Source organism: Salvelinus fontinalis, chromosome 12, assembly GCF_029448725.1.
Source record: "Salvelinus fontinalis isolate EN_2023a chromosome 12, ASM2944872v1, whole genome shotgun sequence".
Classification (NCBI taxonomy): Eukaryota; Metazoa; Chordata; class Actinopteri; order Salmoniformes; family Salmonidae; genus Salvelinus; species Salvelinus fontinalis.
In genome coordinates this window covers 56724107-56750791 of record NC_074676.1, presented here as the reverse complement: position 1 = coordinate 56750791, position 26685 = coordinate 56724107, and the positions used below count along the sequence as shown (strand labels likewise).

Genomic DNA, 26685 nt, shown 5'->3' with positions numbered 1-26685 from the left:
GTTATAACACATCCCTCTAGTAATGTTATAACACATCCCTCTAGTAATGTTATGTTATAAAACATCCCTATAGTAATGTTATAACACATCCCACTAGTAATGTTATAACACATCCCTCTAGTAATGTTATAACACATCCCTCTAGTAATGTTATAATGTTATAACACATCCATATAGTAATGTTATAACACATCCCACTAGTAATGTTATAACACACCCCTCTAGTAATGCTATAACACATCCCACTAGTAATGTTATAATGTTATAACACATCCCTATAGTAATGTTATAACACATCCCACTAGTAATGTTATAACACATCCCACTAGTAATGTTATAACACATCCCTCTAGTAATGTTATAATGTTATAACACATCCCTATAGTAATGTTATAACACATCCCTCTAGTAATGTTATAACACATCCCTCTAGTAATGTTATAACACACCCCTCTAGTAATGTTATAACACATCCCACTAGTAATGTTATAACACACCCCTCTAGTAATGTTATAACAAATCCCTCTAGTAATGTTATGACACATTCCACTAGTAATGTTATAACACATCCCTCTAGTAATGTTATAACACATCCCACTAGTAATGTTATAACACATCCCTCTAGTAATGTTATGACAAATCCCTCTAGTAATGTTATGACACATTCCACTAGTAATGTTATAACACATCCCTCTAGTAATGTTATAACACATCCCACTAGTAATGTTATGACACATCCCTCTAGTAATGTTATGACACATCCCTCTAGTAATGTTATGACACATCCCTCTAGTAATGTTATGACACATTCCACTAGTAATGTTATAACACATCCCTCTAGTAATGTTATAACACGTCCCTCTAGTAATGTTATAACACATCCCACTAGTAATGTTATAACACATCCCTCTAGTAATGTTATGACACATCCCTCTAGTAATGTTATAACACATCCCACTAGTAATGTTATAACACATCCCTCTAGTAATGTTATGACACATCCCTCTAGTAATGTTATGACACATCCCTCTAGTAATGTTATAACACATCCCACTAGTAATGTTATGACACATCCCTCTAGTAATGTTATAACACATCCCACTAGTAATGTTATAACACATCCCTCTAGTAATGGTATAATGTTATAACACATCCCTCTAGTAATGTTATAACACGTCCCTCTAGTAATGTTATAACACACCCCTCTAGTAATGTTATAACACGTCCCTCTAGTAATGTTATAACACATCCCTCTAATAATGTTATAACACATCCCTCTAGTAATGTTATAACACATCCCACTAGTAATGTTATAACACATCCCTCTAGTAATGTTATAACAAGTCACTCTAGTAATGTTATAATGTTATAACACATCCCACTAGTAATGTTATAACACACCCCTCTAGTAATGTTATAACACATCCCTCTAGTAATGTTATAACAAGTCACTCTAGTAATGTTATAATGTTATAACACATCCCACTAGTAATGTTATAACACACCCCTCTAGTAATGTTATAACACGTCCCTCTAGTAATGTTATAACACATCGCTCTAGTAATGTTATAACACACCCCTCTAGTAATGTTATAACACATCCTTCTAGTAATGTTATAACACATCCCTCTAGTAATGTTATAACACACCCCTCTAGTAATGTTATAACACATCCCTCTAGTAATGTTATAACACATCCCACTAGTAATGTTATGACACATCCCTCTAGTAATGTTATAACATATCCCTCTAGTAATGTTATAACACATCCCTCTAGTAATGTTATAACACATCCCGCTAGTAATGTTATAACACATCCCGCTAGTAATGTTATAACACATCCCTCTAGTAATGTTATAATGTTATAACACATCCCTCTAGTAATGTTATAACACGTCCCTATAGTAATGTTATAACACACCCCTCTAGTAATGTTATAACACGTCCCTCTAGTAATGTTATAACACATCCCTCTAGTAATGTTATAACACATCCCTCTAGTAATGTTATAACACATCCCACTAGTAATGTTATAACACATCCCTCTAGTAATGTTATAACACATCCCTCTAGTAATGTTATAACACATCCCTCTAGTAATGTTATAACACATCCCACTAGTAAAGTTATAACACATCCCTCTAGTAATGTTATAACAAGTCACTCTAGTAATGTTATAATGTTATAACACATCCCACTAGTAATGTTATAACACACCCCTCTAGTAATGTTATAACACATCCCTCTAGTAATGTTATAACAAGTCACTCTAGTAATGTTATAATGTTATAACACATCCCACTAGTAATGTTATAACACACCCCTCTAGTAATGTTATAACACGTCCCTCTAGTAATGTTATAACACATCGCTCTAGTAATGTTATAACACACCCCTCTAGTAATGTTATAACACATCCCTCTAGTAATGTTATAACACATCCCTCTAGTAATGTTATAACACACCCCTCTAGTAATGTTATAACACATCCCTCTAGTAATGTTATAACACATCCCACTAGTAATGTTATGACACATCCCTCTAGAAATGTTATAACACATCCCTCTAGTAATGTTATAACACATCCCTCTAGTAATGTTATAACACATCCCACTAGTAATGTTATAACACATCCCACTAGTAATGTTATAACACATCCCTCTAGTAATGTTATAATGTTATAACACATCCCTCTAGTAATGTTATAACACGTCCCTCTAGTAATGTTATAACACACCCCTCTAGTAATGTTATAACACGTCCCTCTAGTAATGTTATAACACATCCCTCTAGTAATGTTATAACACATCCCTCTAGTAATGTTATAACATATCCCTCTAGTAATGTTATAACACATCCCACTAGTAATGTTATAACACATCCCTCTAGTAATGTTATAACACATCCCTCTAGTAATGTTATAACACATCCCTCTAGTAATGTTATAACACATCCCTCTAGTAATGTTATAACACATCCCTCTAGTAATGTTATAACACGTCCCTCTAGTAATGTTATAACACATCCCTCTAGTAATGTTATAACACGTCCCTCTAGTAATGTTATAACACATCCCTCTAGTAATGTTATGTTATAACACATCCCTCTAGTAATGTTATAACACATCCCACTAGTAATGTTATAACACATCACTCTAGTAATGTTATAACACATCCCTCTAGTAATGTTATAACACATCCCTCTAGTAATGTTATAACACATCCCTCTAGTAATGTTATAACACATCCCTCTAGTAATGTTATAACACATCCCTCTAGTAATGTTATAACACATCCCTCTAGTAATGTTATAACACATCCCACTAGTAATGTTATAACACATCCCCCTAGTATTGTTATAACACATCCCACTAGTAATGTTATGACTGTAGCAGCATCTACATCTAAAAGCAAAGTCACTGCTCAGAGTTTGCTGAGGGCGACTAGCTGGCTGACTGAGTAATATGCAAATGCAGTCAACCAGAGTATCTAGGACAATGCACAAAGCTGTCTGAAAGAAGTAAGCCCTATTAATACATTAACTTGGGTAGGGAGCCTTTATTGTCTTTACAAAAAAGAAATACAGACATCTGCATTAGAGCATGCCTCTGTGAGCTCAAACTTTTCCTCTGACCCAATTTCCTCGGTTGATCTTCTGTGACCCGCTCCAACGTCCCTCGGACTGGCTAGCTGCTCGCTCTGCCTCTATAGTAGCTAGCTGAACAGTCTGTATCCCTCTGCCTCTATAGTAGCTAGCTGAACAGCTGTTACCGATCTGCCTCTATAGTAGCTAGCTGAACAGTCTGTATCCCTCTGCCTCTATAGTAGCTAGCTGAACAGCTGTTACCGATCTGCCTCTATAGTAGCTAGCTGAACAGTCTGTATCCTTCTGCCTCTATAGTAGCTAGCTGAACAGCTGTTACCGATCTGCCTCTATAGTAGCTAGCTGAACAGTCTGTATCCCTCTGCCTCTATAGTAGCTAGCTGAACAGTATTTATCCCTCTGCCTCTATAGTAGCTAGCTGAATAGTCTGTATCCCTCTGCCTCTATAGTAGCTAGCTGAACAGTCTGTATCCCTCTGCCTCTATAGTAGCTAGCTGAACAGTCTGTATTCCTCTGCCTCTATAGTAGCTAGCTGAACAGTCTGTATCCCTCTGCCTCTTTAGTAGCTAGCTGAACAGTCTTTATCCCTCTGCCTCTATAGTAGCTAGCTGAACAGTCTGTATCCCTCTGCCTCTATAGTAGCTAGCTGAACAGTCTTTATCCCTCTGCCTCTATAGTAGCTAGCTGAACAGTCTTTACCGCTCTGCCTCTATAGTAGCTAGCTGAACAGTCTGTATCCCTCTGCCTCTATAGTAGATAGCTGAACAGTCTGTATCCCTCTGCCTCTATAGTAGCTAGCTGAACAGTCTTTACCGCTCTGCCTCTACAGTAGCTAGCTGAACAGTCTGTATCCCTCTGCCTCTATAGTAGCTAGCTGAACAGCTGTTACCGATCTGCCTCTATAGTAGCTAGCTGAATAGTCTGTATCCCTCTGCCTCTATAGTAGCTAGCTGAACAGTCTGTATCCCTCTGCCTCTATAGTAGCTAGCTGAACAGCTGTTACCGATCTGCCTCTATAGTAGATAGCTGAACAGCTGTTACCGATCTGCCTCTATAGTAGCTAGCTGAACAGTCTGTATCCCTCTGCCTCTATAGTAGCTAGCTGAACAGTATTTATCCCTCTGCCTCTATAGTAGCTAGCTGAATAGTCTGTATCCCTCTGCCTCTATAGTAGCTAGCTGAACAGTCTGTATCCCTCTGCCTCTATAGTAGCTAGCTGAACAGTCTGTATCCCTCTGCCTCTATAGTAGCTAGCTGAATAGTCTGTATCCCTCTGCCTCTATAGTAGCTAGCTGAATAGTCTGTATCTCTCTGCCTCTATAGTAGCTAGCTGAACAGTCTTTATCCCTCTGCCTCTATAGTAGCTAGCTGAACAGTCTGTATCCCTCTGCCTCTATAGTAGCTAGCTGAACAGTCTGTATCCCTCTGCCTCTATAGTAGCTAGCTGAATAGTCTGTATCCCTCTGCCTCTATAGTAGCTAGCTGAACAGTCTGTATCCCTCTGCCTCTATAGTAGCTAGCTGAACAGTCTGTATCCCTCTGCCTCTATAGTAGCTAGCTGAACAGTCTGTATTCCTCTGCCTCTATAGTAGCTAGCTGAACAGTCTGTATCCCTCTGCCTCTTTAGTAGCTAGCTGAACAGTCTTTATCCCTCTGCCTCTATAGTAGCTAGCTGAACAGTCTGTATCCCTCTGCCTCTATAGTAGATAGCTGAACAGTCTGTATCCCTCTGCCTCTATAGTAGCTAGCTGAACAGTCTTTACCGCTCTGCCTCTATAGTAGCTAGCTGAACAGTCTGTATCCCTCTGCCTCTATAGTAGCTAGCTGAACAGTCTGTATCTCTCTGCCTCTATAGTAGCTGGCTGAACAGTCTTTACCGCTCTGCCTCTATAGTAGCTAGCTGAACAGTCTGTATCCCTCTGCCTCTATAGTAGCTAGCTGAACAGTCTGTATCTCTCTGCCTCTATAGTAGCTAGCTGAACAGTCTGTATCCCTCTGCCTCTATAGTAGCTAGCTGAACAGTCTGTATCCCTCTGCCTCTATAGTAGCTGGCTGAACAGTCTGTATCCCTCTGCCTCTATAGTAGCTAGCTGCTCCCTGGCTGTGTCCAAAGGGCACCCTATTTCCTATCTATGTAGTGAACTGCTTTTGGCCGATATGTTGCACTATATAAGGAATATTATGGGATAGCATTTGAGATACAGCTCTCCTGTCTTTACTGTAGTTAACAGCTGAGCCACTCCGTAACTCCTCCTCCAAGACACTAGTTAACAGCTGAGCCACTCCGTAACTCCTCCTCCAAGACACTAGTTAACAGCTGAGCCATTCCGTAACTCCTCCTCCAAGACACTAGTTAACAGCTGAGCCACTCCGTAACTCCTCCTCCAAGACACTAGTTAACAGCTGAGCCATTCCGTAACTCCTCCTCCAAGACACTAGTTAACAGCTGAGCCATTCCGTAACTCCTCCTCCAAGACACTAGTTAACAGCTGAGCCACTCCGTAACTCCTCCTCCAAGACACTAGTTAACAGCTGAGCCATTCCGTAACTCCTCCTCCAAGACACTAGTTAACAGCTGAGCCACTCCGTAACTCCTCCTCCAAGACACTAGTTAACAGCTGAGCCACTCCGTAACTCCTCCTCCAAGATACTTTGTGGACATGTCATGTGTTGTGGTGTCTCAAAAACGATGAGGTTTCTTCCAGCTGAACATTAGGATAAACGGTAAAAATGTCTATTCTCTACCCACTCTTCTCTCGCCATTAAACAAAGACTATAGTGCAGAAAGAGCACTCTTCTCTCGTCATTAAACAAAGACTATAGAGCAGAAAGAGCACTCTTCTCTCATCATTAAACAAAGACTATAGAGCAGAAAGAGCACTCTTCTCTCGTCATTAAACACAGACTATAGAGCAGAAAGAGCACTCTTCTCTCATCATTAAACAAAGACTATAGAGCAGAAAGAGCACTCTTCTCTAGTCATTAAACAAAGACTATAGAGCAGAAAGAGCACTCTTCTCTCGTCATTAAACAAAGACTATAGAGCAGAAAGAGCACTCTTCTCTCATCATTAAACAAAGACTATAGAGCAGAAAGAGCACTCTTCTCTCATCATTAAACAAAGACTATAGAGCAGAAAGAGCACTCTTCTCTAGTCATTAAACACAGACTATAGAGCAGAAAGAGCACTCTTCTCTCGTCATTAAACACAGACTATAGAGCAGAAAGAGCACTCTTCTCTCATCATTAAACAAAGACTATAGAGCAGAAAGAGCACTCTTCTCTAGTCATTAAACAAAGACTATAGAGCAGAAAGAGCACTCTTCTCTCGTCATTAAACAAAGACTATAGAGCAGAAAGAGCACTCTTCTCTCATCATTAAACAAAGACTATAGAGCAGAAAGAGCACTCTTCTCTCGTCATTAAACAAAGACTATAGAGCAGAAAGAGCACTCTTCTCTCATCATTAAACAAAGACTATAGAGCAGAAAGAGCACTCTTCTCTCATCATTAAACAAAGACTATAGTACAGAAAGAAAGGAGAGGAACGGTTCTCCAGAAAGGTCGAACAACGACCAACGTCTGTCCGTCAACTGAGTTTTGTGTATAAAGATCGATACAAATATCAACAATTGCTTCATTTTTTTTTTGTACTATCCAACTACATTTTCTTCGACAATATAAATGGCAAAAATACTAAGACCTTGTTGAGGGTTTTTATATGTTAAAATACAGAATGCTAACACTTTCAGAGTGGCTCTAACAGTTACAGTGGATAGTTAGGTATCATCATCACATATTTAATAATGAACAGCACCTCGTCCTTTCAATAATTCAGGTTCGTGTCCTGGTTTGTCCTGGGTCTGAACAGAACTGTTGTTGAGTAACTACAGCCCGGGACAAAGCTGTGGTTGAGTCCACAGCAGCCTCCTATTCTCTATACCTTTGACCAGGGTCAGTGCGTTACATAAGGGAATACGGGGCCTTTGACCAGGGTCAGTGGATTACATAAGGGAATACGGTGCCTTTGACCAGGGTCAGTGCGTTACATAAGGGAATACGGTGCCTTTGACCAGGGTCAGTGCGTTACATAAGGGAATACGGTGCCTTTGACCAGGGTCAGTGCGTTACATAAGGGAATACGGTGCCTTTGACCAGGGTCAGTCCGTTACATAAGGGAATACGGTGCCTTTGACCAGGGTCAGTGAGTTACATAAGGGAATACGGTGCCTTTGACCAGGGTCAGTGAGTTACATAAGGGAATACGGTGCCTTTGACCAGGGTCAGTGCGTTACATAAGGGAATACGGTGCCTTTGACCAGGGTCAGTGCGTTACATAAGGGAATACGGTGCCTTTGACCAGGGTCAGTCCGTTACATAAGGGAATACGGTGCCTTTGACCAGGGTCAGTCCATTACAAAAGGGAATACGGTGCCTTTGACCAGGGTCAGTGTGTTACATAAGGGAATACGGTGCCTTTGACCAGGGTCAGTGCGTTACATAAGGGAATACGGTGCCTTTGACCAGGGTCAGTGCGTTACATAAGGGAATACGGTGCCTTTGACCAGGGTCAGTGCGTTACATAAGGGAATACGGTGCCTTTGACCAGGGTCAGTGCGTTACATAAGGGAATACGGTGCCTTTGACCAGGGTCAGTGCGTTACATAAGGGAATACGGTGCCTTTGACCAGGGTCAGTCCATTACATAAGGGAATACGGTGCCTTTGACCAGGGTCAGTGGATTACATAAGGGAATACGGTGCCTTTGACCAGGGTCAGTGCGTTACATAAGGGAATACGGTGCCTTTGACCAGGGTCAGTGAGTTACATAAGGGAATACGGTGCCTTTGACCAGGGTCAGTGCGTTACATAAGGGAATACGGTGCCTTTGACAAGGGTCAGTGCGTTACATAAGGGAATACGGTGCCTTTGACCAGGGTCAGTGCGTTACATAAGGGAATACGGTGCCTTTGACCAGGGTCAGTCCGTTACATAAGGGAATACGGTGCCTTTGACCAGGGTCAGTGCGTTACATAAGGGAATACGGTGCCTTTGACCAGGGTCAGTGCGTTACATAAGGGAATACGGTGCCTTTGACCAGGGTCAGTCCGTTACATAAGGGAATATGGTGCCTTTGACCAGGGTCAGTCCATTACAAAAGGGAATACGGTGCCTTTGACCAGGGTCAGTGTGTTACATAAGGGAATACGGTGCCTTTGACCAGGGTCAGTGCGTTACATAAGGGAATACGGTGCCTTTGACCAGGGTCAGTGCGTTACATAAGGGAATACGGTGCCTTTGACCAGGGTCAGTGCGTTACATAAGGGAATACGGTGTCTTTGACCAGGGTCAGTCCATTACATAAGGGAATACGGTGCCTTTGACCAGGGTCAGTGCGTTACATAAGGGAATACGGTGCCTTTGACCAGGGTCAGTGCGTTACATAAGGGAATACGGTGCCTTTGACCAGGGTCAGTGCGTTACATAAGGGAATACGGTGCCTTTGACCAGGGTCAGTGAGTTACATAAGGGAATACGGTGCCTTTGACCAGGGTCAGTGCGTTACATAAGGGAATACGGTGCCTTTGACCAGGGTCAGTGCGTTACATAAGGGAATACGGTGCCTTTGACCAGGGTCAGTGCGTTACATAAGGGAATACGGTGCCTTTGACCAGGGTCAGTCCATTACATAAGGGAATACGGTGCCTTTGACCAGGGTCAGTGCGTTACATAAGGGAATACGGTGTCTTTGACCAGGGTCAGTGCGTTACATAAGGGAATACGGTGCCTTTGACCAGGGTCAGTGCGTTACATAAGGGAATACGGTGCCTTTGACCAGGGTCAGTCCATTACATAAGGGAATACGGTGCCTTTGACCAGGGTCAGTGCGTTACATAAGGGAATACGGTGTCTTTGACCAGGGTCAGTGCGTTACATAAGGGAATACGGTGCCTTTGACCAGGGTCAGTGAGTTACATAAGGGAATACGGTGCCTTTGACCAGGGTCAGTGCGTTACATAAGGGAATACGGTGCCTTTGACCAGGGTCAGTGCGTTACATAAGGGAATACGGTGCCTTTGACCAGGGTCAGTGCGTTACATAAGGGAATACGGTGCCTTTGACCAGGGTCAGTCCATTACATAAGGGAATACGGTGCCTTTGACCAGGGTCAGTGCGTTACATAAGGGAATACGGTGTCTTTGACCAGGGTCAGTGCGTTACATAAGGGAATACGGTGCCTTTGACCAGGGTCAGTGCGTTACATAAGGGAATACGGTGCCTTTGACCAGGGTCAGTCCATTACATAAGGGAATACGGTGCCTTTGACCAGGGTCAGTGCGTTACATAAGGGAATACGGTGTCTTTGACCAGGGTCAGTGCGTTACATAAGGGAATACGGTGCCTTTGACCAGGGTCAGTGAGTTACATAAGGGAATACGGTGCCTTTGACCAGGGTCAGTCCGTTACATAAGGGAATACGGTGCCTTTGACCAGGGTCAGTGCGTTACATAAGGGAATACGGTGCCTTTGACCAGGGTCAGTCCATTACATAAGGGAATACGGTGCCTTTGACCAGGGTCAGTGGATTACATAAGGGAATACGGTGCCTTTGACCAGGGTCAGTGCGTTACATAAGGGAATACGGTGCCTTTGACCAGGGTCAGTGAGTTACATAAGGGAATACGGTGCCTTTGACCAGGGTCAGTGCGTTACATAAGGGAATACGGTGCCTTTGACAAGGGTCAGTGCGTTACATAAGGGAATACGGTGCCTTTGACCAGGGTCAGTGCGTTACATAAGGGAATACGGTGCCTTTGACCAGGGTCAGTCCGTTACATAAGGGAATACGGTGCCTTTGACCAGGGTCAGTGTGTTACATAAGGGAATACGGTGCCTTTGACCAGGGTCAGTGCGTTACATAAGGGAATACGGTGCCTTTGACCAGGGTCAGTCCGTTACATAAGGGAATACGGTGCCTTTGACCAGGGTCAGTCCATTACAAAAGGGAATACGGTGCCTTTGACCAGGGTCAGTGTGTTACATAAGGGAATACGGTGCCTTTGACCAGGGTCAGTGCGTTACATAGGGGAATACGGTGCCTTTGACCAGGGTCAGTGCGTTACATAAGGGAATACGGTGCCTTTGACCAGGGTCAGTGCGTTACATAAGGGAATACGGTGTCTTTGACCAGGGTCAGTCCATTACATAAGGGAATACGGTGCCTTTGACCAGGGTCAGTGCGTTACATAAGGGAATACGGTGCCTTTGACCAGGGTCAGTGCGTTACATAAGGGAATACGGTGCCTTTGACCAGGGTCAGTGCGTTACATAAGGGAATACGGTGCCTTTGACCAGGGTCAGTGCGTTACATAAGGGAATACGGTGCCTTTGACCAGGGTCAGTGCGTTACATAAGGGAATACGGTGCCTTTGACCAGGGTCAGTCCGTTACATAAGGGAATACGGTGCCTTTGACCAGGGTCAGTGCGTTACATAAGGGAATACGGTGCCTTTGACCAGGGTCAGTGCGTTACATAAGGGAATACGGTGCCTTTGACCAGGGTCAGTGCGTTACATAAGGGAATACGGTGCCTTTGACCAGGGTCAGTCCGTAACATAAGGGAATACGGTGCCTTTGACCGGGGTCAGTGCGTTACATAAGGGAATACGGTGCCTTTGACCAGGGTCAGTCCGTTACATAAGGGAATACGGTGCCTTTGACCAGGGTCAGTGCGTTACATAGGGGAATACGGTGCCTTTGACCAGGGTCAGTGCGTTACATAAGGGAATACGGTGCCTTTGACCAGGGTCAGTGCGTTACATAAGGGAATACGGTGTCTTTGACCAGGGTCAGTCCATTACATAAGGGAATACGGTGCCTTTGACCAGGGTCAGTGCGTTACATAAGGGAATACGGTGCCTTTGACCAGGGTCAGTGCGTTACATAAGGGAATACGGTGCCTTTGACCAGGGTCAGTCCGTTACATAAGGGAATACGGTGCCTTTGACCAGGGTCAGTGCGTTACATAAGGGAATACGGTGCCTTTGACCAGGGTCAGTGCGTTACATAAGGGAATACGGTGCCTTTGACCAGGGTCAGTGCGTTACATAAGGGAATACGGTGCCTTTGACCAGGGTCAGTCCGTAACATAAGGGAATACGGTGCCTTTGACCGGGGTCAGTGCGTTACATAAGGGAATACGGTGCCTTTGACCAGGGTCAGTGCGTTACATAAGGGAATACGGTGCCTTTGACCAGGGTCAGTGCGTTACATAAGGGAATACGGTGCCTTTGACCAGGGTCAGTGCGTTACATAAGGGAATACGGTGCCTTTGACCAGGGTCAGTGCGTTACATAAGGGAATACGGTGCCTTTGACCAGGGTCAGTGCGTTACATAAGGGAATACGGTGCCTTTGAACAGGGTCAGTGCGTTACATAAGGGAATACGGTGCCTTTGACCAGGGTCAGTGCGTTACATAAGGGAATACGGTGCCTTTGACCAGGGTCAGTGCGTTACATAAGGGAATACGGTGCCTTTGACCAGGGTCAGTCCGTTACATAAGGGAATACGGTGCCTTTGACCGGGGTCAGTGCGTTACATAAGGGAATACGGTGCCTTTGACCAGGGTCAGTGCGTTACATAAGGGAATACGGTGCCTTTGACCAGGGTCAGTGCGTTACATAAGGGAATACGGTGCCTTTGACCAGGGTCAGTGCGTTACATAAGGGAATACGGTGCCTTTGACAAGGGTCAGTGCGTTACATAAGGGAATACGGTGCCTTTGACCAGGGTCAGTGCGTTACATAAGGGAATACGGTGCCTTTGACCAGGGTCAGTCCGTTACATAAGGGAATACGGTGCCTTTGACCAGGGTCAGTGCGTTACATAAGGGAATACGGTGCCTTTGACCAGGGTCAGTGCGTTACATAAGGGAATACGGTGCCTTTGACCAGGGTCAGTGCGTTACATAAGGGAATACGGTGCCTTTGACCAGGGTCAGTCCGTAACATAAGGGAATACGGTGCCTTTGACCGGGGTCAGTGCGTTACATAAGGGAATACGGTGCCTTTGACCAGGGTCAGTGCGTTACATAAGGGAATACGGTGCCTTTGACCAGGGTCAGTGCGTTACATAAGGGAATACGGTGCCTTTGACCAGGGTCAGTGCGTTACATAAGGGAATACGGTGCCTTTGACCAGGGTCAGTGCGTTACATAAGGGAATACGGTGCCTTTGACCAGGGTCAGTGCGTTACATAAGAGAATACGGTGCCTTTGACCAGGGTCAGTCCGTTACATAAGGGAATACGGTGCCTTTGACCAGGGTCAGTCCGTTACATAAGGGAATACGGTGCCTTTGACCAGGGTCAGTGAGTTACATAAGGGAATACGGTGCCTTTGACAAGGGTCAGTCCGTTACATAAGGGAATACGGTGCCTTTGACCAGGGTCAGTGCGTTACATAAGGGAATACGGTGCCTTTGACCAGGGTCAGTGCGTTACATAAGGGAATACGGTGCCTTTGACCGGGGTCAGTGCGTTACATAAGGGAATACGGTGCCTTTGACCGGTGTCAGTGCGTTACATAAGGGAATACGGTGCCTTTGACCAGGGTCAGTGCGTTACATAAGGGAATACGGTGCCTTTGACCAGGGTCAGTCCGTTACATAAGGGAATACGGTGCCTTTGACCAGGGTCAGTGCGTTACATAAGGGAATACGGTGCCTTTGACCAGGGTCAGTGCGTTACATAAGGGAATACGGTGCCTTTGACCAGGGTCAGTGCGTTACATAAGGGAATACGGTGCCTTTGACCAGGGTCAGTCCATTACATAAGGGAATACGGTGCCTTTGACCAGGGTCAGTGGATTACATAAGGGAATACGGTGCCTTTGACCAGGGTCAGTGCGTTACATAAGGGAATACGGTGCCTTTGACCAGGGTCAGTGAGTTACATAAGGGAATACGGTGCCTTTGACCGGGGTCAGTGCGTTACATAAGGGAATACGGTGCCTTTGACCAGGGTCAGTGCGTTACATAAGGGAATACGGTGCCTTTGACCAGGGTCAGTGCGTTACATAAGGGAATACGGTGCCTTTGACCAGGGTCAGTGCGTTACATAAGGGAATACGGTGCCTTTGACCGGGGTCAGTGCGTTACATAAGGGAATACGGTGCCTTTGACCAGGGTCACTGCGTTACATAAGGGAATACGGTGCCTGTCGCTACACAGTATGAGATGTTAGTGCTACCTGAAAGTAGAAATGTCATGCACAAATTGAATCATTTAATTTATAAATTTAACTTGTATGTCATGATTTGAAAATAGATTGAATGAATATTTAAAAGTGCATTTCAATTAAAAAAATTTAATTCAATATTTATATATTCAGTTTTAATATGGTGGATATTGCATTCATTGTCTGTGTATGAAGTTTACAAACTATCATTTCAAGTTTATCAAAGTTTCATATACTCAACTACACTGTATGTATTCAGATTCAGGTTCCAATTTCAGTTGTCTAAATTCAGATTCAAAACCAGAGATGACATCCTGGTACTTTGCCAGCCACGAGAGGTAGAGGAGTACAGATAGAATCAAACTGTCTCTGTGATAAACAGAAGCTTCTGGCTGTTTCTGAAGCCAATGTGGGATGTTGAATTAATTTTCTTGCTATGAATTTGGCTCTAACGTTTGAACCAAATGTAGCTATAAGCTATTCAAATAAAATGTTATTGGTCACATACACATGGTTAGCAGATGTTATTGCGAGTGAGGCGAAATGCTTGAGTATTATGACCCCATTCCTGGAAGCACTGACTCTCTGTTCCCCTCTATGCTCATCACAGACTATGCAGGCCATGTTAGAAGGAAGTGTAAAATAAGAATATAGTTGAATAGCCATTTCCACTCCCTATTTAATCTGGCTCCTGTGACTGACTAGGGTTAGAACCGGGTCTCCTGCATGTCACTTAGCTAAAGCCCGTAAGGATGAGTTCAGGAAGCTAACAAGTCTTCAAGTCTCCAGCAAAGTTGCTCATCAATAGAGCCTGGTTCAACCAACCGCCTCGGTTATAACTTATCAATAGAGCCTGGTTCAACCAACCGCCTCGGTTATATCTCATCAATAGAGCCTGGTTCAACCAATCACCTCGGTTATCTCTCATCAATAGAGCCTGGTTCAACCAATCACCTCGGTTATATCTCATCAATAGAGCCTGGTTCAACCAACCGCCTCGGTTATATCTCATCAATAGAGCCTGGTTCAACCAATCACCTCGGTTATCTCTCATCAATAGAGCCTGGTTCAACCAATCACCTCGGTTATCTCTCATCAATAGAGCCTGGTTCAACCAACCACCTCGGTTAAATCTATCATGTTGAAACGGAATATTTAAATATTCAATTTTAATATTCAATTCAATAGAGATTTAATCGTAAAACTTCATGCAATATTCATTCAATTCTGTTTCAAATCATGGAATACAAGTTCAATTAATTAATGAAATGATTAAATGTGTGCATTAGAAAAATCTATTCAAAATTATGGAATTCAAATACTCTTTGTGGATTAAGTGTGCATATGATATTGAAGCTGTTTTACAGTAACATATGATATTGAAGCTGTTTTACAGTAACATATGATATTAAAGCTGTTTTACAGTAACATATGATATTGAAGCTGTTTTACAGTAACATATGATATTGAAGCTGATTTACAATAACATATGATATTGAAGCTGTTTTACAGTAACATATGATATTGAAGCTGCTGTCCAGGTCTGATCTTACAGTAACATATGATATTGAAGCTGTTTTACAGTAACATATGATATTGAAGCTGTTTTACAGTAACATATGATATTGAAGCTGTTTTACAGTAACATATGATATTGAAACTGTTTTACAGTAACATATGATATTGAAGCTGTTTTACAGTAACATATGATATTGAAGCTGTTTTACAGTAACATATGATATTGAAGCTGTTTTACAGTAACATATGATATTGAAGCTGATTTACAATAACATATGATATTGAAGCTGTTTTACAGTAACATATGATATTGAAGCTGTTTTACAGTAACATATGATATTGAAGCTGTTTTACAGTAACATATGATATTGAAGCTGCTGTCCAGGACTGATCTTACAGTAACATATGATATTGAAGCTGTTTTACAGTAACATATGATATTGAAGCTGTTTTACAGTAACATATGATATTGAAGCTATTTTACAGTAACGTATGATATTGAAGCTGTTTTACAGTAACATATGATATTGAAGCTGTTTTACAGTAACATATGATATTGAAGCTGTTTTACAGTAACATATGATATTGAAGCTGTTTTACAGTAACATATGATATTGAAGCTGTTTTACAGTAACATATGATATTGAAGCTGTTTTACAGTAACCTATGATATTGAAGCTGTTTTACAGTAACATATGATATTGAAGCTGTTTTACAGTAACATATGATATTGAAGCTGTTTTACAGTAACCTATGATATTGAAGCTGTTTTACAGTAACATATGATATTGAAGCTGTTTTACAGTAACATATGATATTGAAGCTGTTTTACAGTAACATATGATATTGAAGCTGCTGTCCAGTACTGATCTTACAGTAACATATGATATTGAAGCTGTTTTACAGTAACATATGATATTGAAGCTGTTTTACATATGATATTGAAGCTGTTTTACAGTAACATATGATATTGAAGCTGTTTTACAGTAACATATGATATTGAAGCTGTTTTACAGTAACATATGATATTGAAGCTGTTTTACAGTAACATATGATATTTAAGCTGTTTTACAGGTCTGATCTTACAGTAACAGTAGATGATGAGTCTGAGTTGGAGCCTTTGATGCTAAACTTTCCTCCTGACATCCCAGAGGCTGACTGTACTGTTAATTTAGTTCAATTAAACCCTCTGGACCAATAGAAACCTACAATAGACTGATTTATATTAGGAGCTCATCAAAGACATTAGCTACTGTAGCGACACCAATAAAACTTATAGGAGGACAAAGATCCAGACCAGTAGAGAGAGAGAGAGAGAGAGAGAGAGAGAGAGGGAGAGAGATAGAGGGAGAGAGACAGAGAGAGAGACAGAGAGAGAGAGGGAGGGAGGGAGGGAGGGAGGGAGGGAGGGAGGGAGGGAGGGAGACTGAGGGAGAGCGAAACAGAGAGAAAGGGACAGGGGGAGAGAGAGAGAGAGAGAGAGAGAGAGAGAGAGAGAGAGAGAGAGAGATAGAGAGACAGAGAGAAAGAGAGAGAGAGAGAGAGAGAGAGAGAGAGAAAGAGACAGAGAGGGAGACAGAGAAAGAGAGAGAGAGGGAGACAGAGAAAGAGAGAGAGAGAGAGAGAGAGAGAGAGAGAGAGAGACAGAGGGAGACATAGAAAGAGAGAGAGAGAGTCAGAGAGCCCCACTCTGATTAATCTAGTTAATTACTAGCCCTGGGGTTTTGACGAGGAGTAGCTCCTCTCCTCTGCTCACCCTCTTGGTCCTTCCTTCCTAAAGAAGAAGAGGCTTGAAATGTAATCAGATTCATTGTAATTACAGCGCTCCTGTGATCTAGGACGTGGCCCTCCTAACCCTCGCTATCCATTACACTACAAAGCATCCCCGTAGTGCCATTTGGGACACACTCATATATACAGCACTCTACTACACTACAGTATATTATCTACTACAGTACAGTATATTATCTACTACAGTACAGTATATTATCTACTACAGTACAGTATACTATCTACTACAGTACAGTATACTATCTACTACAGTACAGTATATTATCTACTACAGTACAGTATATTATCTACTACAGTACAGTATATTATCTACTACAGTACAGTATATTATCTACTACAGTACAGTATATTATCTACTACAGCACAGTATACTATCTACTACAGTACAGTATATTATCTACTACAGCACAGTATACTATCTACTACAGTACAGTATACTATCTACTACAGTACAGTATATTATCTACTACAGTACAGTATACTATCTACTACAGTACAGTATATTATCTACTACAGTACAGTATACTATCTACTACAGTATAGTATATTAACTACTACAGTACAGTATATTATCTACTACAGTACAGTATATTATCTACTACAGTACAGTATACTATCTACTACAGTACAGTATATTATCTACTACAGTACAGTATACTATTTACTACAGTAGAGTATATTATCTACTACAGTACAGTATATTAACTACTACAGTACAGTATATTATCTACTACAGTACAGTATATTATCTAGTACAGTATATTATCTACTACAGAACAGTATACTATCTACTACAGTAGAGTATATTATCTACTACAGTACAGTACAGTATACTATCTACTACAGAACAGTATATTATCTACTACAGAACAGTATAGTATCTACTACACTACAGTACAGTATACTATCTACTACAGAACAGTATATTATCTACTACAGAACAGTATATTATCTACTACAGTACAGTACAGTATACTATCTACTACAGAACAGTATATTATCTACTACAGAACAGTATAGTATCTACTACACTACAGTACAGTATACTATCTACTACAGAACAGTATATTATCTACTACAGAACAGTATATTATCTACTACACTACAGTACAGTATATTATCTACTACAGTACAGTATACTATCTACTACAGTACAGTATACTATCTACTACAGAACAGTATATTATCTACTACAGTACAGTATACTATCTACTACAGAACAGTATATTATCTACTACAGTACAGTATATTATCTACTACAGAACAGTATAGTATCTACTACAGTACAGTATATTATCTACTACAGAACAGTATACTATCTACTACAGTATATTATCTACTACAGTACAGTATATTATCTACTACAGTACAGTATAGTATCTACTACAGTACAGTATATTATCTACTACAGTAAAGTATATTATCTACTACAGAACATTATAGTATCTACTACAGTACAGTATATTATCTAGTACAGTATATTATCTACTACAGTACAGTATATTATCTAGTACAGTATATTATCTACTACAGTACAGTATATTATCTACTACAGTACAGTATATTATCTACTACAGTACAGTATATTATCTACTACAGTACAGTATAGTATCTACTACAGTACAGTATATTATCTACTACAGTACAGTATCTACTACAGTATAGTATATTATCTATTACAGTACAGTATACTATCTACTACAGTACAGTATATTATCTACTACAGTACAGTATACTATTTACTACAGTAGAGTATATTATCTACTACAGTACAGTATATTAACTACTACAGTACAGTATATTATCTACTACAGTACAGTATATTATCTAGTACAGTATATTATCTACTACAGAACAGTATACTAAACTACTACAGTAGAGTATATTATCTACTACAGTACAGTACAGTATACTATCTACTACAGAACAGTATATTATCTACTACAGTACAGTATATTATCTACTACAGTACAGTATATTATCTACTACAGAACAGTATACTATCTACTACAGTATATTATCTACTACAGTACAGTATATTATCTACTACAGTACAGTATAGTATCTACTACAGTAAAGTATATTATCTACTACAGAACATTATAGTATCTACTACAGTACAGTATATTATCTACTACAGTAAAGTATATTATCTACTACAGAACATTATAGTATCTACTACAGTACAGTATATTATCTAGTACAGTATATTATCTACTACAGTACAGTATATTATCTAGTACAGTATATTATCTACTACAGTACAGTATATTATCTACTACAGTACAGTATAGTATCTACTACAGTACAGTATATTATCTACTACAGTACAGTATATTATCTACTACAGCACAGTATATTATCTACTACAGTACAGTATACTATCTACTACAGTACAGTATATTATCTACTACAGTACAGTATATTATCTACTACAGTACAGTATATTATCTACTACAGTACAGTATACTATCTACTACAGTACAGTATATTATCTACTACAGTACAGTATCTACTACAGTATAGTATATTATCTATTACAGTACAGTATACTATCTACTACAGTACAGTATATTATCTACTACAGTACAGTATACTATCTACTACAGTAGAGTATATTATCTACTACAGTACAGTATATTAACTGCTACAGTACAGTATATTATCTACTACAGTACAGTATATTATCTAGTACAGTATATTATCTACTACAGAACAGTATACTATCTACTACAGTAGAGTATATTGTCTACTACAGAACAGTATACTATCTACTACAGTAGAGTATATTATCTACTACAGTACAGTATATTATCTACTACAGTACAGTATATTATCTACTACAGTACAGTATATTATCTACTACAGTACAGTATACTATCTACTACAGTAGAGTATATTATCTACTACAGTACAGTATATTAACTACTACAGTACAGTATATTATCTACTACAGTACAGTATATTATCTACTACAGTACAGTATATTATCTACTACAGTACAGTATATTATCTACTACAGGACACTGTATGGAGCAGAGGGAAGGACAGTGGACTGGCAGTCAGAGGGAAGCTAGAGGTCTCTGTATGGAGCAGAGTGAAGAACCGTGGGCTGGTCGTCAGAGGGAAGCTAGAGGTCTCTGTATGGAGCAGAGTGAAGAACCGTGGGCTGGTCGTCAGAGGGAAGCTAGAAGTCTCTGTATGGAGCAGAGTGAAGGAGAGTGGACTGGCAGTCAGAGGGAAGCTAGAGGTCTCTGTATGGAGCAGAGTGAAGGACAGTGGACTGGCAGTCAGAGGGAAGCTAGAGGTCTCTGTATGGAGCAGAGTGAAGAACCGTGGGCTGGTCGTCAGAGGGAAGCTAGAGGTCTCTGTATGGAGCAGAGTGAAGGACCGTGGGCTGGCAGTCAGTGGGAAGCTAGAGGTCTCTGTATGGAGCAGAGTGAAGGACCGTGGGCTGGCAGTCAGAGGGAAGCTAGAGGTCTCTGTATGGAGCAGAGTGAAGGACCGTGGGCTGGCAGTCAGAGGGAAGCTAGAGGTCTCTGTATGGAGCAGAGTGAAGGACCGTGGGCTGGCAGTCAGTGGGAAGCTAGAGGTCTCTGTATGGAGCAGAGTGAAGGACAGTGGGCTGACAGTCAGTGGGAAGCTAGAGGTCTCTGTATGGAGCAGAGTGAAGGACCGTGGGCTGCCAGTCAGTGGGAAGCTAGAGGTCTCTGTATGGAGCAGAGTGAAGGACCGTGGGCTGGCAGTCAGTGGGAAGCTAGAGGTCTCTGTATGGAGCAGAGTGAAGGAGCGTGGGCTGGCGGAATGGGGCTGGCAGTCCTTCTATACCTTTTATAATGAGTCCCATAGTTCATATACTTCAACCTAGTTCATACTAACTTTCACTCCTCTTTTGACCTCCATTACTTCCTCTCCCTCTCCTCTCTCCCACCTCTTCGTCCCTCCTTCTCTCCATCTCCTCTACTCCGCTAATTCACCCGTCACCTTGTTTAACTGTTAGCCTCCTCCCCCTCGTCACCCCTCCTCCCTTCGCTCCTCCTCCCTCCCTCTGTGCTGACTGTAAGCCACAGAGGCAGACGTTACCACATCACTTATGACCCAGTTAGCGACTCGTCTCCCTCTCTTCTCTTGGCCTTCTTCTAGTCGTCCGCCCCGGGCCCACGAACCTTAGTTTGCAAACAGCGGCAAGTGTGTGTGTATATATACATGGTACAGAGTTAGAACCAAGGGTTCCAAGGGGTTCTTCGGCTGTACCCATAGTATAACGCTTTTTGGTTCCAGGTAGAAACCTTTTTGGTTCCAGGTAGAACCCTTTGGGGTTCCATCTAGAACCTTCTGTGGAAAAGGTTTTACATTGAACCCAAAAGGGTTCTACCTGGAATCAAAAAGTGTTCTACATTGAACCAAAAAGAGTTCTACTTGGAACCAAAAAGACTGCTTCTTGGAACCAAAAAGAGTGCTACCTGGAAACAAAACGAGTTCTACTTGGAATCAAAAATAGTTCTACCTGGAACCAAAAAGAGTTCTACTTGGAACCAAAAATAGTTCTACTTGGAACCAAAAAGAGTTCTATCTGGAACCAAAAAGAGTTCTACTTGGAATCAAAAATAGTTCTACCTGGAACCAAAAAGAGTTCTACTTGGAACCAAAAAGAGTTCTATCTGGAACCAAAAAGGGGTCTTTAAAGGGCTGTCCTTTGGTTACAGGTTCTAGACAGGATATTTTTCTCTAAGGGTGTATGGCAGCGGGGCATCACAGAGCATACACACACACACTAAAAGTGACTGGGCCAGCCTGCTTAAACCAGCCGGGGGATCTGTCTATGACATAACCTACGACATAACCTGATTGTCTAACCAATTAAATGCTCTACCCTGTGTTAGAGGAGAGTAACATGGGATTAGAAATACATAGAAAACACATCCACACAACATGGCATTATAGATGTGGACCATAGAGAATGAGTGGGTCAGGCTGTGGGGGTAGAGATTTACTGGGCATGACCATAGAGACTGAGGCCAAGGGCAGAGGTGGGAGAGGAGAGAGACGGAGGGGCAGAGGGGAACACAGAGTCAGGGGCCTGGAGAAGAGAGGTGCCAGGGTGGCAGAGGGGAACATAGAGTCAGGGGCCTGGAGAAGAGAGGTGCCAGGGGCCTGGAGAAGAGAGGTGCCAGGGTGGCAGAGGGGAACATAGAGCCAGGGGCCTGGAGAAGAGAGGTGCCAGGGTGGCAGAGGGGATCACAGAGTCAGGGGCCTGGAGAAGAGAGGTGCCAGGGTGGCAGAGGGGAACACAGAGTCAGGGGCCTGGAGAAGAGAGGTGCCAGGGTGGCAGAGGGGAACACAGAGCCAGGGGCCTGGAGAAGAGAGGTGCCAGGGTGGCAGAGGGGAACACAGAGCCAGGGGCCTGGAGAAGAGAGGTGCCAGGGGCCTGGAGAAGAGAGGTGCCAGGGTGGCAGAGGGGAACACAGAGCCAGGGGCCTGGAGAAGAGAGGTGCCAGGGTGGCAGAGGGGAACACAGAGTCAGGGGCCTGGAGAAGAGAGGTGCCAGGGGCCTGGAGAAGAGAGGTGCCAGGGTGGCAGAGGGGAACACAGAGCCAGGGGTCTGGAGAAGAGAGGTGCCAGGGTGGCAGAGGGGATCACAGAGTCAGGGGCCTGGAGAAGAGAGGTGCCAGGGGCCTGGAGAAGAGAGGTGTCAGGGTGGCAGAGGGGAACACAGAGCCAGGGGCCTGGAGAAGAGAGGTGCCAGGGTGGCAGAGGGGAACACAGAGCCAGGGGCCTGGAGAAGAGAGGTGCCAGGGGCCTGGAGAAGAGAGGTGCCAGGGTGGCAGAGGGGAACATAGAGTCAGGGGCCTGGAGAAGAGAGGTGCCAGGGTGGCAGAGGGGAACACAGAGCCAGGGGCCTGGAGAAGAGAGGTGCCAGGGTGGCAGAGGGGAACACAGAGTCAGAGGCCTGGAGAAGAGAGGTGCCAGGGGCCTGGAGAAGAGAGGTGCCAGGGTGGCAGAGGGGAACACAGAGCCAGGGGCCTGGAGAAGAGAGGTGCCAGGGGCCTGGAGAAGAGAGGTACCAGGGGCCTGGAGAAGAGAGGTGCCAGGGTGGCAGAGGGGAACACAGAGCCAGGGGCCTGGAGAAGAGAGGTGCCAGGGTGGCAGAGGGGCATGGGAGAGGAGAGGAGTGGAGGAGGACGTAGAGAGGGGGGAGAGGCCAGGGGGGAGAGACTAGGGGGGAGAAGGCCAGGGGGGAGAGACTAGGGGGGAGAAGGCCAGGGGGGAGAAGGCCTGGAGGGAGAGGCCAGGGGGGAGAAACTAGGGGGGAGAGACCAGAGGGAGAGGACCAGGGGGGAGAGACCAGGGGGGAGAGACCAGAGGGAGAGACGAGAGGGGAGAGATGAGGGAGAGGGCCAGGGGGAGAGACCAGGGGGAGAGACTAGGGGGAGAGACCAGAGGGAGAGACCAGAGGGAGAGACGAGGGGGGAGAGACCAGGGGGAGAGACTAGGGGGAGAGACCAGAGGGAGAGACGAGGAGGGAGAGACCAGGGGGAGAGACCAGGGGGAGAGACTAGGGGGAGAGACCAGAGGGAGAGACGAGGAGGGAGAGACAAGTGAGAGGGCCAGGGGGAGAGACCAGGGGGAGAGACTAGGGGGAGAGACCAGAGGGAGAGACCAGAGGGAGAGACCAGGGGGAGAGAGCCAGGGGAGAGACCAGAGGCCAGAGGGAGAGGGCCAGGAGGGGTTTTAAATGATTAAAGGCTAGAGAGAGGAGAGCAGAGGGACACCATTCTCTATGGAAATAACTCATGAACAATGTCTAATAGAACAAAAGACCATGATGAAAGATCAGGACTGAGTTAATATGATTCAAATGAATTTAAATTCAATATGTTGAAGTTAGTGATTCTTCCGCCCCTCTGGCCACCACTCTCTGAGGGTTTAAATACGTGACTAGCAAAAGAAAAGACAAGGAAAAGTTTCAGCTGAGCTGTCCGTCTATAACACAGAACAACAGAAGGAAATGCAAATCGGATGGTGAGAGAGAGAGAAAAACTCACACACACACACACACACACACACACACACACACACACACACACACACACACACACACACACACACACACACACACACACACACACACCCCGCACGTTCACACACACACACGTTCACACCCCATGCAGTTTCCGTAACTTCTGCAAAGCAGTTTCCGTAACTTCTGCAAAGTGACCATGGCACCTGTTTCTCAAAAGAAGACCTTCTTCCCCTCACAATGCAAAGTGAGATTGGGAAGACTCTATGACATCAAGGTGACATTCTCTTTGTTATCACACATGGGCGGAGGAGACCTTTGAGCAAACATTAAGAAAGAACAAAGAGTGTGTGTGTAACAGAGAGAAGGAGAGAGACAGAGAGACAGAGAGAGAGAGAGACAGAGAGACAGAGAGAGAGAGAGAAAGAGAGAGAGACAGAGAGAGAGAGAGAGAGAGAGGGAGAAAGAGAGAGAAAGAAAGAGAGAGAGAGATATGGAGAGAGATATGGAGAGAGAGATGGAGAGAGAGATGGAGAGAGAGAGAGATGGAGAGAGATAGAGAGAGAGAGAGAGGGAGAGAGGGAGAGAGATATGGAGAGAGAGATGGAGAGAGATGGAGAGAGAGAAATAGGGAGAGATGAGAGAGAGAGAGAGAGAGAGAGAGAGGGAGAGAGAGAGATAGGGAGATAGATGGAGAGAGAGAGAGGGAGAGAGATATGGAGAGAGAGAGAGAGAGAGAGTACGTAAGGTTCCACAAACCATTTCCTCTACATTTCCTCTCTCCCGGTTCCATATGCTTCAGAGGCTGTGACTCACGGGATCACTTCAGCTCCATTGACGTGAGGCGAACGGAGTGGCCACTTAGCTTGCCCTACTGTACCACTACCTGGGTGTGTGCATGGGAATGGATTCGACTGACAAAGACTTGAAATGGCGGATCTATGGATAATTAGGCAATCCAACATACTAGACGATGAATGACTGATACAATCAAAACAAGTAGGTGACTATCTGACCCATAGGAAAAGGTATGGCCGCAACCCTCTAACATGGTGTAGGAGATTGACCCATAGGAAAAGGTATGGCCGCAACCCTCTAACATGGTGTAGGAGATTGACCCATAGGAAAAGGTATGGCTGTAACCCTCTAACATGGTGTAGGTGATTGACCCATAGGAAAAGGTATGGCTGCAACCCTCTAACATGGTGTAGGAGATTGACCCATAGGAAAAGGTATGGCCGCAACCCTCTAACATGGTGTAGGTGATTGACCCATAGGAAAAGGTATGGCTGTAACCCTCTAACATGGTGTAGGAGATTGACCCATAGGACAAGGTATGGCTGTAACCCTCTAACATGGTGTAGGTGATTGACCCATAGGAAAAGGTATGGCCGCAACCCTCTAACATGGTGTAGGTGATTGACCCATAGGACAAGGTATGGCTGCAACCCTCTAACATGGTGTAGGAGATTGACCCATAGGAAAAGGTTTGGCTGCAACCCTCTAACATGGTGTAGGAGATTGACCCATAGGAAAAGGTATGGCTGCAACCCTCTAACATGGTGTAGGAGATTGACCCATAGGAAAAGGTATGGCTGCAACCCTCTAACATGGTGTAGGAGATTGACCCATAGGAAAAGGTATGGCCGCAACCCTCTAACATGGTGTAGGAGATTGACCCATAGGAAAAGGTATGGCCGCAACCCTCTAACATGGTGTAGGTGATTGACCCATAGGAAAAGGTATGGCTGCAACCCTCTAACATGGTGTAGGAGATTGACCCATAGGACAAGGTATGGCTGCAACCCTCTAACATGGTGTAGGAGATTGACCCATAGGAAAAGGTATGGCCGCAACCCTCTAACATGGTGTAGGAGATTGACCCATAGGACAAGGTATGGCTGCAACCCTCTAACATGGTGTAGGAGATTGACCCATAGGAAAAGGTATGGCCGCAACCCTCTAACATGGTGTAGGAGATTGACCCATAGGAAAACTGGGGGGGGTCAGACACATAGATGAGGAGTTACTGGGTTCCTGGTACCGGGGGAGGGGGGGGGGGTCAGACACATAGATGAGGAGTTACTGGTACCGGGGGGGGGGGGGGTCAGACACATAGATGAGGAGTTACTGGTACCGGGGGGGGCGGGGGTCAGACACATACATAAGGAGTTACTGGTACCGGGGGTGGGTAGGTTCTTCTGTCTCACCAAAGTAATTCCAGGTCTGTGATTGGAAGAGGAGGGTGCTGAAGTGGGACGGTCTTAGGCTGGGAATGATAGTTCACTATAATGATATTTACTGTTGGTAATTATATGATTACTGTACGTTCATGGACAGTAAAGTCCTCTCTTACCAAAGTAAGGTTAGTAGGTAGGGTGGTACGTATTAACAAGTCTTACCAAAGTACTCCTCAGCCGGAGGGTTGTCCATGTCATAAAGCATCTTCTTGGTGAGCCTCTCCAGTTCTTCCTCAGGCCTGGCACTGCTGGGAGCCTGCAACACAACACAAAGC

The 26685-nt window shown here is 43.7% G+C and overlaps 1 protein-coding gene across 2 annotated transcripts in view; it reads right to left on the bottom strand.

Moving 5' to 3' along the window:
- Positions 1-26685, bottom strand: part of LOC129867622 (lipoma-preferred partner homolog) — a 376963-nt gene that overhangs the window by 42508 nt on the left and 307770 nt on the right. For both annotated transcript variants that reach the window (XM_055941140.1, XM_055941139.1), the window contains one exon: positions 26573-26666. In XM_055941140.1, coding sequence (XP_055797115.1) covers positions 26573-26666 — 94 coding nt within the window. The remainder of the gene's footprint in view (positions 1-26572; positions 26667-26685) is intronic.